General features: G+C 47.8%; 1 protein-coding gene across 3 annotated transcripts in view; it reads left to right on the top strand.

Moving 5' to 3' along the window:
• The window catches only part of Msi2 (musashi RNA binding protein 2), a 417788-nt gene that overhangs the window by 398858 nt on the left and 2832 nt on the right, over nucleotides 1-16098 (top strand). The window contains exons 12-14 of one of the 3 annotated variants that reach the window (XM_045158238.1): nucleotides 9105-9259; nucleotides 10883-10955; nucleotides 13660-16098. The exon at nucleotides 13660-16098 is cut by the window's right edge and continues 2832 nt beyond it. In XM_045158238.1, the coding sequence (XP_045014173.1) occupies nucleotides 9105-9259; nucleotides 10883-10924 (197 nt within the window). In that variant the 3' untranslated portion in view covers nucleotides 10925-10955; nucleotides 13660-16098. Of the gene's footprint in view, nucleotides 1-9050; nucleotides 9260-10882; nucleotides 10956-13659 lie in introns of all 3 variants that reach the window. The other 2 variants (XM_045158236.1, XM_045158237.1) reach the window with 2 other exon arrangements.

Genomic DNA, 16098 nt, shown 5'->3' with positions numbered 1-16098 from the left:
TTTGGGGAGGCAGAGGTTGGAGGATCTCTTGAGTTCGAGGCCAACCTGAGACTACATAGTGAATTCTGGGTCAGCGTGGGCTAGAGAGAGACCCAACCTTAGAAGAAGAAGAAGAAAAGCCAGAAACACAGTGGTAAAACCAAATGAGATAGGGGAGACCTCGGCTTTAACTCTGTCCTTGGCCTCACTTTTTCCTCTGACTCCAGTCCGTATAATAGTATTTAAGCCTTGCCCTGAGGAAGCCCCTGAGATTGCAGGGTCTCCCCTCCAAGCCTCCCTCTCTCCCTTCTCGTCAGTTTGGCATGCTGGAGGTTACGCTGTGTTCGTTGCCTCCAGTCCCCAGGGCCTCGCCTGCCTGGTCAGGGCAGCCCCCCTGGGCGCAGAGAGCACCAGATGGCAGGGATGCAGGCCTGCTTCCCCCACTAGGAAAGGAGGATTTCAGATGAGAGGCTGTCACCTCCACAGCTTTGTGTCGCTGCTGCAGTTTCCAAAGCTCCTAATCCTTGTCCTTGGAGGTAGCAGCAGTGAAAATGACAGTGGCTGAAGACCCGAGAGGAACAAGTAGAAAGCAAGCCAGGGGCTTCCCAGTGGTCAGGAAGTCGGGTGGGGACGGACTTGAGAGGGTAACTGCATTGCGAGAGCACGAAGGAGTGGCAGGGCCAGGTATGTCCAAAATTAGGGTCATTTTTTGGAATCTCGTGGGTCTCCATCCTTGACTGTTGTGGTCAATGGAGCTTTTTAGGGTCCTGTGACTCTTACCTTTGTGGGTGGCATTCATTAGCAACAAAAGACCTGTTAAAAGCTGTTAGTCGGGGTTGAGGAGATGGCTTAGTGACTAAAGATGTTTGCTTACTGCTGGCCCAAGTTCAACCCCTTGCACCCACATAAAGCCAGACACAAAGTGGCACATGTGTTTATAATCTTAACAACACACTTACAGCAGTGGAAGGCAGAGAAAGGGAATGTAGAAGCTGATGGGCCAACTAGACTGGCCTACCCAGCAGCCAAATCAGGGAGACCCTGTCTCAGAAAGAAGTGGAAGGAAGGGCTGGAGAGATGGCTTAGCAGTTAAGGTGCTTGCCTGCAAAGCCAAAGGACGCACGTAAGCCAGATGCACAAGGGGGCGTCTGGAGTTCATTTGCAGTGGCTGGAGGCCCCAGTGCACCCATTCTCTCTATCTCTTTCTTTCCCTCTCTTGCTCAAATATTTTTTTAAAAAAAGAAGGTGGAAGGAGAGGAAAGGCCTCTGACCTCCCTCCATATGTATAGACATACAAATGTAAGTAAATATCTGTTAACCCTGAGCATCGGCCCTCAGACTAGGGGTCAGTGTACCTGTGCCATGTGTTAGCATCATCTGGGGAGCTTTCAGTCTTCCTCATGGCCAGTAGACCCATGAAGTTGGACTCTGGCAAGGCGGGCCCTAGGCAAGGCCAGTATGTAACTGTGCCCGTAGGTGCTTCCTGCTGACTGGAGAGCTTCAAGCTGTCCATTATAGGCAGGAGAAGTCTCCAACCTGAGTCTCAGGTCTCACGTCTATAGTTGTAGGCTCAAGACTCTCCTGTCCACCAGGGCCAGCAAGGCCACCATCCAGATGGACTTAACAGGTCTTTGTCCCCATGAAGTGATTCTCTCGCCTCCCTCGAGAACAAGGCTGCTCAGGTTCCAACTAGAGCAAGCAGCTACCTTCCTTGACTGCCTGACGGATGGGGGCCTTTTGCTAAGGTCGGAGTTTGTTTGTTATTAAAGACCTAATTAGAAACATGAGAGGGAGCTGAATGGCTCCGTGCTTGGCTAATTAGTGACATGCATGCGCCTGCTTTGAACTTCAAGGACATAGAGCTATTAGTGCTTACATCAAAAATGGATTAAACTCCTGTGCCTTTATAATCATTAAAGATGGGCAGCTCAAATGGAAAGCCTTTAGTACAGGTCCTCAGGGGACTGTGCCCTGGGTATCCTCCTCACCTACCCCGTGGCTGTAAGAGTCCCTGGTGGTGGGTTATAGTTAGGTATGATTGGGTAATAAATGCTCATTAATTGTAGTGTGTCCCAACTCCTCACAAGGCTCAACAGAGTAGGGTGGGGTTTTTTTGGTCCAGGTACTTTCTGGGAAAAGGGTTGTGGGGGTCCTAGGGCCGCCTCCCACCAACACTTGACTACATGCCTACTTTGTTTTCCGAGGTGATTTGTTGCTTGGGATGTGACGCAGCGGAGGGTTGTCGAGTCCTCAGCAGAGATGAGGTGTCATTTGGCAGGCACAGCCTGACCTCAGGGAGCCCCCAAGCTGATCAGATGTCTGTACCACCAAGGAGCTCCTAGTTTGGAAAGAATAACAAGGTCCAAACCCTCACAGCTTGCACTCCCAAGGTTGAAGAGCCGGTTCCTTGACTTTGAATTTGCCATTTTTCTGGGGGAAAGAGCCAACTAAACAGCAAGAAAGAAAGAGAGGGCTGGAGGAATAGCTTAGCATTTAAGGTGTTTGCCTGCAAAACCAAAGGACCCAGGTTCAATTCCCCAGGACCCACATTAGCCAGATGCAACAAAAGGGTGCACATGTCTGGAGTTCATTTACAATGGCTAGAGGCCCTAGCATGCCCATTCTCTCTCTCTCTCTCCCTCCCCCCCCCTTTCTCTGTCAAATAAGTAAAAATAAATAAATATTAAAAAAAGAAAGAGAGAGAGGGAGGGAAAGAAAGAAAGAGGAAGGAAGGAGAGGAGAGGAGAGGAGAGGAGAGGAGAGGAGAGGAGAGGAGAGGAGAGGAGAGGAGAGGAGAGGAGAGGAGAGGAGAGGAGAGGAGAACCCTTGGTCAAACTATGTGTCGGGGAGCAGGAGGGACAGCCGAGCCGTATAACACAGCTGAGCTCTCGTGCTCTCAGCTTGGAATCGGATTCAGTCTTGAGGACAGTCCCAGCTACTTGAAGCCTTGGTTTCCTCAGCTGTAACAAGAGTGACAGAGCCCAGCTTGTAAGTTGTTAGGTGGGTGAAAAAAAGATAGTAAGTACCTACCCACAGATCTGGAGGCACAGTACATGCTCAGCAAGCTGGAGTGGCTTTTCCAGCCGTGCAGAGCTTCTTGTAAGAAGTAGCAGACAAGAAAACCTTGCCTTGTTAGCTCCCGTAACACTGACCCCCACCCGTGTGTCGAGCTCTCCATCCTCCCTCATAGGGACAGGGTGACAACTGATGCCTGCCCAGCTTTCATTATGGAGGAATATTCCACCAGGCCATCTTCTAAGTCTGGCCTTGGATTGTGTAGTGTTTCAGCATGTATGTAAGATAGACAGCAGCAGGGAAGGGTCCCTGGGCTCATATGGGAAAAGCTGGACTGGTTTCTTTTTTTTTTTCCAAGAAGTGAGGAAGATGCTATGTCTTAAGGGTAAAGGTAGTCACCAGACTGTTGAGAGAGAGGAGGCAGCCACTTCCAGCCCCCACGTGCCCTACTTCCTTCAGATCTGGGGCCCTGGAGGGCTGGGTAAGGACGCAGAGGCTGTGCTTCACTCTAGGCCCTGTACCCGGCTGTTGGGAGGCTTAGTGTAGAATTTCCTGGTGGGATAGCTTCTGGTGAATTTCCCTGTCTTCTTCAAGACATAACCAGTGTGGGCCCAGAATCTGAAACCGTTTACTAGCTCAGAAAAGAGGCCTCTGGTGTAAGTGTCTGAACAGTACCAAGTCCAGCCACAGCATAAATAAATATTTATCTCCTGAGTTAGTTTCCCCTCCTCCGCCTCCAGAGCCTTTCAGAGGCTCAGGGTGGAGGCACTGTCAGAATGTCTCTCTGCGCTGAAGAAAGAGAGCTGGGGACACTGCCTTGCTTGTGAGCCTTGTAATTCAAAACTGCTATTATTACAAACAGGTTTATCTTTCCCAGTGACCCATCTCCCCTCAGAGAAGGAAAGAGGCTATAGAGTAGGAGCTCCAGTTCTGTTCCCCATAAAGGACCTACGTGACCCACCTGCTTCAGAGCCCTCAGGGAGTGACTGGCCAGTGAGAGGAACTACTGCACACAGCCAGCTGACTCTCTGAACGCTGCGATCCCTGAGAGTCCCGTATGGTAGGGGAAGAGAAGGTGTGCTTGCTTCACAGCATGAGACCCCTTACATGGCCGATCTTGGGTCCTGCCCCTGTGGAGTTTTGACCAAGGCAAAAACAGAAACATGATAAATACAAGATGAGCTTATTAGAAGTTAAGTGTTGGAGGAGGCCATAAAATATTTAGTTTCTTTAATTTTTCTAAAACAACCACTGAAATCCAGTGTGATGGATCACCTGTCCTCAGAGACAGTCACATACACTTATAACCACCTCTGCTGTCAGTCCTTCAGTGGTAGGGGTCCAGAACAGGAGTCACGACGCCAGTCCGCTCACACTCCCTCCTGCTTGGCTCCCGAGCACCCAGGATAGTTCATGTGTCTCCGCAGATCACTTCCAGATCGGAGCTGGTGAGGCAGGCCCTCCTACACTTTGCTCTCTGTGCAGTGCACATACACTTGGGACAGAGAGGAGATTCTGTCCCCGCAGTGTGCTGCAGGCAACCTGTGTGTCCTGTGGCCTTAGATCCAGGGGTGCCAGTCCCTCATGGTCCTGACCTCTAGCTTTTTGGCTAAGGTCCAGTGCCATCATTTAGGGACAATACAGAAATACCTTGATTTCCAGTCCTTTCCTATATCTCCAGTGAGGTTGTGACTGCCATTACCCCCCCCCCACCGCACCCCAGGGACTAATTCCATTCTTGGCTTAGACCCTCTTGACCAGGCACAGACACTTTAGAGGTATGTGGGGGAAGATGCCCACAGCTCTGGCCTAGCGCCCACAGGTGAGTCTGAGCCCACGGTACCTGTCTCAGTTCCATTTCTACTCCCATCTCCAGGCTGAGATGTAAGCGCTCCACTGGGTCAGCCATCAAGGTGTATTTTTTATTTTTTTTTTTATTTTTCGAGGTAGGGTCTCATTCTGGTCCAGGCTGACCTGGAATTCACTATGTAGTCTCAGGGTGGCCTTGAACTCTCGGCGATCCTCCTACCTCTGCCTCCCAAGTGCTGGGATTAAAGGCGTGCGCCACCACACCCAGCCAAGGTGTTTTCTTGATGGGCAGGCAAGCTCTTCCCATTATTGATGTAATGTGCCCCCAGCTCTCATTCAAACGCATTTCTCCTGCTATGCTCCTGGGATTTAGTGTGCTTGGTTTTCCTGCTGCCCACCACCCTCCCCTGCCCATCCCAAGACACATTTCTTTAGGTGAAAGATGATCAAATGCACCAAGTGATTGAATTTGGACCTTTTTGCAAATCACCTCCTGATTTGTATGACAAGTGAATTGCATTTTCCTCTGTTGGATTTTCCTAAATCTGCATACAGTCTGCTTTGTTGGGCTCTGTATACACAACTGTTTCAAAACTAGGTGTATTTGTTGTAGACTTGACAAGTGGCAGAGCGCTCCGCTTTTTTGTCTTTCTCACTGCAGCCCATTGAGTCAGGTGGAGCAAGGCAGGTGCCACTCGTGTATTACAGACGATGACCCAGGCTGGACCGGGACACACAACTCTAAGGGTGGGGCCAGGTTCACACTCAAGTCTTCTGACTCCAAGTCCAGCGTCCCCCCTCTCTCTACAGTGTAATTGCCTCTTGAGGGTATCACGTAGACTGGGGAGGTGCAGAGGTTGCCCAGGGTTGGGGTGTGGAGGAAGGAAGAGCATGCCCAGGACTGGGCATCGCTGGGACGCTACTTCAAGCTGCTGACGGGGAGTGAGCCTGCTCACCAGTGAGCTCCAAACTGCCCGCCTGGCACCGGACTTGTCCCACTCCACTTTATGCTCTCAGCTTCTGCTGCAGAAATGCCAAGATATTCTAACACGACATCTGAGACGAGCGTCACGATGTCCGATTCACAACTCTCAGCATTGCTTACTCAACAGTATGCATTCTCTCCCTACATACATGTATGCATAAGCACACATCTTAGTCATGAAGGGTCCGGAGAAAGCACATTCAGCTTAAGAGCATGGCCTCTTGCCCACCCCCATGTCTCTCACAGCGTAGAAGGAGAAGGGGTCCTCAGATGACCCCAGCCACCATGTATGCACGTACACACCATGGAAGCCAACCAATATGCAATATAAGGAGTGATGCGCATATTTTTGAAAGGAAATTAATTACCTTGTCCCTGAATGTGTTTGCACCATCAGCAAGCAGGAGTTGCTACCAAGGGCCTGTCCCCATTCTTTCCTGAGCAACTACAGCCATTGCCTTTTGAATGATCCCAAATATGTGTGGCTCTGCAGGTGGCTTTATGGGGACTTCAGCATGTTATCTGGAGTGTGGTTCTTCTCCCACGAAGATAGACAGAGGAAGTGTTGTAGTGGAGCTTGGAGATATCTGTCCTCCATGGCCCCAGCCCTGAGGGCACAGTTTCCACTGACTCTGGAGAAGGATACCAGCCCAGAACTGGGTGTTTACTGTTATGCCCTCTGATAGGAACCCAGCAGCCAGGTCTTCCCTCCCCTGACCAAGGCATACTTGCAAGGTAACTTTGAACTGGGACTCTCCAAGGTTGTGCTGGGCAAGTGCATAATAAAACAGGGCTGGGGGTAGTGTAAGGCTGCGTTTTAATCCAGTGCCTCTCCACAATGGTTTTACTGTCAATTGATAAAAGATGACTAAGCAAGGAGGGGTGCTATAAGATGTTTCATGTGAAATTCCCTTCAAGCCAATGCAAGCGCCAGGCCTCTTGGAACTGGAGAGTCTGCCAGGGGTGTACATAGCACAATAGCCCTCTTGCATTCTGAGTTCTCCAGATGGGTATCTCTGGACAGCACCCCTTCATGGACATGCTGCCTCCTTTCTTCCTCTGGCTGGCTTAGTCTGGGGTAGAGGCCGCCTCGTCTTTCCTCCATCCTCTGGATAGGTTGGGTCTGCCCAGTACCATCCTGCAAATGCATGGCAATGCATCGAACCACAGGAGAAAGAATCCAAAAGATGTCTCCATCCTCCACCTTCTTCCCTAAATGAAAACGAGTGTGACCCTTCCTCTGTAGAGGGAGGGGCCTAGCTTCTGAGTAAGCCTGTAGCCCACTGTCTCAGCTTTTGGCTTTTCCTGAGCCCAGAAGAAAGAAGTGTGCTCCACCAAGATAATCTTACCTCTGGAATATCTCGGCTTGATATTTGCCTCCCTGAGTAAGAAGGGCCAAATGTTATCTGCAAGTTTAATCTTCTATATTCAAAAATCCCTATCCCCTTTGTCTGCAAACACATTTCCAAAGAAGCCTTTCGCTTTCTCTAAATCTCTGTTTTTTCTTTCTTTTTCTTCTCAACCTGGTCTATCTGTTAGTTATTCATTTATAAACTAGGGCTTCAAGGGGGATCACCCTGGGGCTTCCTGCCCAAGGTCATCTTGAAGCAGTGATATCGAAGCTCACTTCAGTTCCCTTTGGGTCTTCCTTCTTGGGTTTGTCATTAATCTCTTGCCACCCTTGTGGAAAGTACGTGGAAGATCAACCCACTTGTGGCCTTTCAGAGAGAGAGAGAGGTGAGGACCTCTGACCCCAGCTCCCCCGCCCTCCACCTCAGGAGTTCTTGCTGCCATCCCAGGCACAGTCACTGGCAGAGCAGAAGAGGCCACGAGAGGCAGAAGTGGGTCTGCAGCCCTGTGGCACTGAACACCTTGTACACGTGTGGACACGCGATACCCAGACCAGCCTCAAGATGGAATAACTGTATCCCAACAGTGGCCAGCCCCAGATGTACCCAAAGACTTAAAAATAAGAGCTTACTTTTTCAACTTAACTTTTTTTTTCACCCATTTTAGAAAAAACTAATACGAAGAGGAAATAAAGTGGAGACAGAATTAACCTGGTTAACAGACAGGGGCCCTGTTGGGAAGGCATGCCTGGGTTAGGGGAGGAAAAGTGTCTCCTGGGCCTGCTGCTCTCATGTGTGTGGGGGCCAGGTCTCCTGCAACTGTAGCCAAGGTGCATTCTGGGGTGTCCTTTTCTTAGTCTGCAGTTGACTCCTGAGGATAATGTAACCAAAATGCTTTTGGGTCAGACACACTCTTGCTCTCAAATGGTTCCATTAGTATGCACTCATGCTTCTTTGTCTTTTTATTTTTTTTTTTAACAAAAGGGGAAAAAAAAGTTTAAATTCCCCCTTTCCTTCTCCTGCAGGAGGTGAGTGTGTGGGTGTCCTGTTAGGACCATTGGCTCCACCCCAGCTTTAGCCTAACCTTCAGGTTACCATTCCCACCCCATCCCCTCCCTCCATCCCCTGCTCTGCACCCCAGAAGGGAACCCTCTGCCTCCATCATTACTGTTATGTCAAGATGCCCAAACTTTCCATGACATATCCCATTCTCTGACCACTTCAGTACTGCTGACTTTCATGCAGGGTTATAGATGGGAGGGGAGGGAGGGAAGGAGTAGCCAGTGGGGAGGGGGAAGGGAGGGTACAGAATGGAGATTTTTTTTGTCTTTAATTTTTTTTTCTCATTTAATGGATCCAAAAAAAAAAAAAAACGGGAAAAGAAAACATATACACAAAAATAAATCAGAAATCCCTTCCCCAAAGATTTTTTTTTTCCTGGACACAAATTGCTTTGTTTCCTGTCATGTTTTAATATCAATATTAACACAATGTGTAGTCTAAAACTAGTTCCTTTGTAGTTTGCATGGGATGTGAATGCTGTCTCAACGTGCCCAGATCTAGAAGACTGCATGAGCGTCAATTCGGATGTGAAAAAAAAAATCTCTCTCTCTTTCTCTCTCTCCTCCATATATATCTCTATTTCTATTGTGATAATTTGGTGGGCAGTAAAGCCCCTGCGGTTGGTTGCCACAGTGTGTTGAATGATCGTTTTTTTCTTCTATTTTTGGAGCTCCAAGCTTCTTAGTAGTAGCCTGGGCTGAGTATTCTTGAGTCCCTGCTGTTTTCGCATGGCCTTGGTTGAGTGTTAGAAGTTGGGCCTCAGCTGTTTTTTTTCTCGAGTGTTTGGCTTGTAATGATCGGTGCATGCCTGGCTTCTGGCCTCATACCCAGCTCTATTCTCTGCACACCAGTCCTGAATAGCTACAGTGCTCAACCGAATTTTGGCGCGCCCGCTTCCCCGGCAGGCTCCAACCCGGCGCGGCCCGGAGGCTTCCCGGGGGCCAACAGCCCAGGACCTGTCGCCGATCTCTACGGCCCTGCCAGCCAGGACTCCGGAGTGGGGAATTACATAAGTGCAGCCAGCCCACAGCCGGGCTCGGGCTTCAGCCACGGCATAGCTGTAAGTACCTGCCTCGCTGCCCTCCTGCCTCTTCCTTCCTCACCAACTCCGTGTTAGGAGCAGTGGAGTCAAGGGGACCCCCAGGACTGACACTCCTCCCTGGGTGGCCCAGTGATGACATACAAGATCAGTGGGCAGTTTGGTTCCCCACACCTTCAGCCTTTGCAGCCTTGAATTACTTACATGACCCATGTCTCTGGCTGCAGACTAAAGTCTAGGACGCCTTCCTCCAAAGACTGGGTGAAAATGCACAGAAACAGCACATGTCACGAGCTGGCACATTGCAGGTCCTTAGTCCCATGCCATTCCCCTCACCCTAGTATGCAGAGTCCCCAGCCTGCTATCTGTTGATGGCACTGGTGCCTGGGGTGTGGCGGGGAGAGAGCAGGCCCCCCTCCCAGGCTGCTTCCTTTGCTAACATTTCTTCCAGTTTCCAGGTTCCAAGTAAGTTCCCATTTGCGTTCTGTAGCTCAGCCCCCAAAGGCCAGATGCATTTGATATTTGTAATGCTCTGTGATTCTGTAATCTGACTAATCCAGGCGATGGAAATTTGCTTAAGAGATTTGCATGCTGTTTTCAGATTGTGTGGTTCTTCTCCCCCCTGGTGTGTGAGCATGAACGTGCCTGAGCCCACTCACAGACAAAAAGCCAGCCAGCCTTGCTCTGGTCAACCTCAGCCTTCTGGAGGCAATTTGGGTTTTGAGCTGAGATAGGAATGTGCGTGCCCTGGGTCACTTCCTGCATCAGACTCGGGCATCTGGGAGAAAGAGCAGACCAGCTCTGCCTCCAGGGACCATGCTGGGGAGACCAAAGCCAGTGGAGATAGGCCTGGGCAGCAGGGTAGCATCACCCACGCCCCTGGCATTGGGAACCCTCTCTACACATGTAACACGTATGTATGCACACACTGTCACGGATACACACACATGCCCATCAGCCAGCCTTGGCCTGAGTTCCCTGGGTCCTTGCTCAGTTCCACTCCCAAGTCAGTATCACTTGAGTCAGTAGTTTCATGAGTCTAATCTCTTTGGATCAACTGTATACCAAATCCAGAACATTATTATCCAGCCCAGAACTACATCAGTTTGGGGGACTGTCTATCAACACTTAGAACATGACTCATTTCCATTTTCAGCGTCCAGAAATACAGACCCTGTTTGTTCTTGAAAACCTGGGTCTTGGGACCTTCATGCTATGATGTTTGTTTTCTGAAATAACCACATAAGCGTCACCATTGGTCAGAACCAGCATTGCTTCTCCCCAAAATCAAGCTGTGAAGACTAAGACAGAAATCTTTGTTTTCCCTTTGGGGTGCATACAACCATGCCCATTATTCTGGGCATAAGACCCTATTCCTTTCTCACCATCCACTTCCTCACCCCTTGAAATCTGGCTCTTGGTTTCCCCTGGGGAAGCAGAAAGGCTTGGGTGGGAGAGCAGGGGTCAGGAGGGGCTGGAGCTGGCGAGAATATTTACCCTGACCCCTCATGGCATGGTGTCTCAGAATTACATATTCATGCTGGCAACCACAGACTAGCCCTAGCAATAATTTCCTTTCCCAGAATATGACAGTCTGTTCCCTTGTATAGCACACTGATGACCTTAACAATTGTGCAATTTTAGGGACCTTTGATTGCAACGGCCTTTACAAATGGATACCACTGAGCAGGTGCTTCCGTTGCCATCTCACTCTGAGGTATTACCGGCTCTGCCATGCGTCTCCGCCCTGCCCGCGTGTCCGTACACGTATGTGCCCTGCTCATACATGTACGCGCATGCACCGTCTCATCACATCACATCTCTCTCTCTCCTCTCTCTGGACCCTTTCCACAGGGAAGTGGGGGCAAGAACAAATCCAGTCTTTTAATCATCTTTCATCTCTTCCTCCAGCTTTTAATCATGATCCTTGCCCTCCTTTTTTGCTTTCTTTCTTTCTTTCTTTCTTTGTTTTTGTTTTTTTTTTTCTTGTTGAGGGGGTGGTCCTTGATTGGGCTCTTTTAATTCCATTTATGTATCTTCTCTATTCTCATGTTCCTCTGTCTTGAAATACAATCATGAGTATGGGAAACTGGAAGCTGATCATGTGCTGTGCTCATTGGGGGGGGGATGGAAGCCGGGGTGCTGCAAGGCCTGGGGCCAAAGGATGGCTAAAAGGACCATTTCTAAAGTCCTGTGAGCTGACCATGTGGGTTGCTGGGGCTCAGCTAATGAGGTTCATGCAGCTAAACAGCCAGACTTCATCTTTTAGGAAAAAGAAAACATTTTTGCCAGTAACTATGGAGTAATTATCAAGATTACCACACAAAAAGCAAATTAAATTAACGACATTACCTGCCTAACATGGATTTGGATCCCTGCCAGTTTCCTAACCTTTTAAACTGAGCTCAAGTTAATTAAACATTTTAAAATCTCTCTGATGGCAAGACAGGGGTGGCCGCACAGAATAGCCGGAGGCTGGGTCAGGTAGCGAGCGGGCCCCTGACCACATTCTCTTCCAAAACATGAGCGTCTGGCATTCACGGGGACAGTGCCCACCAAAAAGTTGTCCTGGTGAAAGCAGATGGGCACTGTTTGGCACATGAGCTGGGGGATGGGGCGGCACATCTTGGGAAGAGGCAAGGCGACAGCTGAGGCCTGGGAATGTGTCCCTCGTGGAACATCCCATTGGGGCACTCACTCATGCCTTTCAGCCTTGAAGCTGGGTTAGAACAGCCAGCTCTAAGTCCACGGGTCGTATGCCTCCTCCTCCCCTGTAGAACGGCACAGCTCCCAGCCCTGGAGCTACGGGGACTGGGGAGAGCAGGACTAGTTAGGGAACTCCAGTTGAGTTGAGCTCCATAAATCTCTTCAGTTTCTCCCATGTTGCTGCTCAACTAACTCAACTGCCTTTCTTAACCCAAATAAGCCCTGCGTCTGAACGTCCCACTCCTTTCCTCCACTGCCCTTTGACTACTGACCCAGCCATCACTGGCCAGAGCCAGAGGCTACTAACTGTTTGAAAAAGCTACTTGCTACTAATTTGACTGGGCTCAGGGGTCTGGGGACAATCACGTGCCTCTGGAAGTAAGGAAGACTGGTAGATCCAGAAGCGCTGGGAGCCATAGATGGCTCCATCCATCAAATGAAGAGGGGAATCAAACACTGCCCAGCACACTGGGTCCTTGGGAGACCAGTTGCTGAGATTGTCAGTACCAGGCCCCTCCCTTTATGCCCCCCAAAATGAGCATAGGGCTTCCTGCCCATGGTGCTGCACTGTCCCGGGCTGCTGCAGCCCTGCCCTAGCGAACTTGGAGGCTGCCCCCGTCCATCTCCCTCATCCAACTCGAGGACTCAGTTTCCACAGAGGGATGAAATAGCCAAGGGAGAAGCTGCAGCCCGCAGCCCACATCCCACCCCTTCCAGAAGGAGCTAAGTGAACCAGTTAAATCATAGCAGTAGCTAAAGACTAGCCAGAGAAGGCCGGGCATGGTGGCCTATGCCTTTAGTCCCAGCACTCATGAGTTCGAGGCCACCCTGAGATTACCTAGTGAATTCCAGGTCAGCCTGGACTAGAGTGAGACCCTACCTTGAAAAACCAAAAAAAAAAAAAAAAAAAAAAAAGGAAAAGACTAGTCAGAGACCTAATTTATTTCCCACAGAGGTGACTCCACAACATTGACTACCACCCACAAAAGAGGGACCTAGGCCCACAGGCAATCCAGGGTGACGCAGCTAGCAAGCCTTAGTCATGGGCCTGTTTTGGTTCACTCCAACCAAACCTGGTTATGTTGTATATTATAGTGCAGATGTACATATTCAGCTGTTGACCATCATTTATGGGTATCTACTAAAGACAAGGTTTGGTTTGGTTTGGTTTTAAACATCTAGCATTGTGGGCTGGGGATGTATAGCTCAGTGGGAGGAGAGCTTGCCTAGCATGCAGAGTCCCGAGTACATTCCCCAGCTCTGCATACCCCAGGCATGGTGGGACATGCCTGTCTGTAATCCTAGCACTTTGGAGGTAAAAGCAGTAGTTCAAGGTTTTATTTCAGCTACATAGCGAGTTCAAGGCCAACGTGGGCTAGATGAGACTCTCTCAAAAAATGTTGTTGGCCCCACTTCCCACCATTACCTCCAGAACTTTCTAGCCCTGAATCAGATCAACAGGATTCTTAGAGCTGCCCCATTCCTAGCATCAGGTGCTGCTTAGACATTCTGACTCCCAAGCTGGGGCCTCAGAAAACCATTAACCCAACCATTGTCACTGAGACTCAGACTCAGTCGTACATCCTAGTCCTTTGAAAACTGTACTTGAAACTGTGGAATAAATACTATGCTTGCCTGACATGTCCTCTTTCTCCTCCCCCGCCCCCCAACCTTATGTTCTCTTCGGGACACTCCTGGCCTTCTTTGCCCTGCAGAGCATACCTGGATGTCCAGGCAAGACTGGGCGAAGTTTCTGAGTGGCCCTTTGTTTAGGTGATGTCCTCAGACCTGGACCCCCACCAGCCTCACTCCTCATCCCAGCCAGAGGTGGCTCACTTCGGATTGAGGGCTGATTACATCTCATCATCTCACGAATCTGCTGTAATATAAGACAACAGCTTTGAAAAGTGTATATAACCCATGATTTTGGTTTGGTTTGGTTTTCTTTTTCTTGGTGGTCTCCCTTCCCCTTCTCTCTGCCTCTTCTCCTTTTAAATCTCTTTGAATCACATTTGGTAGTGATTTTGACTTCGTAGGGTAGTCACCTAGCTTTAATATCTAGTTCAAAGCTAACCATAGTATAATTGTTATATTAAGGAGGTTTTTTTTTTTCCTTATTATTATTTTTGGCTTGTTTTGATTCTGTTCTTGCTTTTAAAGGATGCTGAGATGGTGATATCGCTCTCCATCTTTGGTACCCATTCTGAGACTATGAATTTTCAGGTGGAACTTTTAGCACATACTGAAGCAAAGATGTGAAGTATGGAGCGGGAGGCGAGCATAAACTTCTATTTTACATTGTAGAAGTGACATGTAGATGGCTACTTAACAGACTCTCTAGCAGTTCTTTTTTGGTGATGTCTCTTTGTTAACCTAAGTATATCTATTTTCGGCAATAAGGTAAGGACGACCATGTTTTGAGTGTCCTCCTTTTCTATAAGTGCTTTTTTCTGTTGAAAGAGGTCATATTATAAGGTTTTTTGAAATTGTGAATTCTAAAAACAAAAACAAAAAAAAACCAACAAAAAAAGAGAAATGTTGTAAATATAATTCCATTAACTACATAGAAACTATTAAGAAAGAGAGAATCAAAAATATTTTTGTGAGGGAGTCGGTCCCAGGCAGTTTGATGCTCTGGAAGGAGGGGAGGGAACAGTGACAAGCCGGTGCTGCAACTGCAGAACACCCAGCTGCCAGGCCGACCCCGGACTCGAACTCGTGAGCCGCTCAGCTTCTTTGTTGTGTATAGACCTAAGAACTGTATTAGTGTCCTACCAGCCTGCCAACTCTCATCTGTGCACAGCTTCCAGTGTTAGGGTCTAGCTAGATTTTTATTTAAAATATGAACAACTGCTTTTCCCAAGGTGTTTTTTTAGGGGGGAAGAAAAAGCTACAATTTTAATATTTAACATATTTAAAGTTTCAAAGCACACCTGTTGGCTTGGGGGAGGGGCAGGGCAGGGACATTCTTTTTTCAGTCTTAATTTTTAAATATTTGATCATTTTCTATCGTCCAATCATTTCAGCACCTCCAAAGGTTCCTAGGACACTTTGCCTCTCTTCCTTTCCACTCCCCCCCACACCTACCCCCACATCTGGGGGCCCATGGGCCTGGAGAGGATAAGCCTGCATGAACACAGCCTTTTTCTCCATCCACTTTCTATTTACAAATTAGGAAAGCACCCTTTTGATTTATATATATATATATATATATATATATATATATATATATATATATATATATATATATATAATTATTTTTTAATACCTCAGTGCTGCAAGTATCACCAGAGAGGCTATGGAAGAATTTTTTTTTAATTTATTGTAGATGTAAACAGAATTTTAAAAATAAAAAGTCTAAACATCACTGCACTGTGACTGGTGGGAAAAACTGACAGTTTCCTGTTTGCACATGTTGAACATCTGGCTGTTATAATATATGGTCCTCGATTGGGGAGAGACACTTAAGATGAAGGATATTTTTAATTTAATTTTTTTTAAATGTTGGTAATAGGTCGGCAACAGCAACTATAGAAGTACAACTCAATAGATGGCATTAAAAAACATATTGTAGTGTGGATATATATTTTTTTCTTTTTTAAAAATGTGATATTGACGTTTTATTAATATTTTTTAAATTGTTACGTTTATAAATTTGGTACTTAAGGCACAGCCAGTATGAGACACTGAATGCGACATTTATTATAAAGAGCTGCTGCACTCCTATTTTTATAAATTTTACTAACAAAGTAGACTAATGTAGACATTCACAGACATGGTAGGGCAAAAGCATCTTCAAAGTAAAAGTCTCCAAAATGCTAATTCAGAAAGAAAAAAGGCCTGCTTTGATTCTAATTAAACAACAACATATTTTTGTTAAAGAAAGAAAATCATGTTATTTGTATTTCCAGTAAAATACTAGGTTATTTGGTAAGGTTTGGGGTGGTTTTTTTTTCCCTTCATCCCTTCCTCCCTTCCCTTCCTCCCCTCTCTTCTCCCCTTCTTCCTTCTCTCTTTCCTTCCCTCTTTCCTTCTTCCCTCCTTCCTTCCCTCTCTCTCTCCATTCCTTCCTCCATCTTTCCTCCTCCCTCCCTTTCTTTCTTCCTTCTTTTCTTTTTCTACTTCCAAACAACCAAATTAAGTAAAATGCTGGA

Source organism: Jaculus jaculus, chromosome 9 (genome assembly GCF_020740685.1).
Source record: "Jaculus jaculus isolate mJacJac1 chromosome 9, mJacJac1.mat.Y.cur, whole genome shotgun sequence".
Classification (NCBI taxonomy): domain Eukaryota; kingdom Metazoa; phylum Chordata; class Mammalia; order Rodentia; family Dipodidae; genus Jaculus; species Jaculus jaculus.
This window is presented reverse-complemented; position numbering and strand designations above follow the sequence as displayed.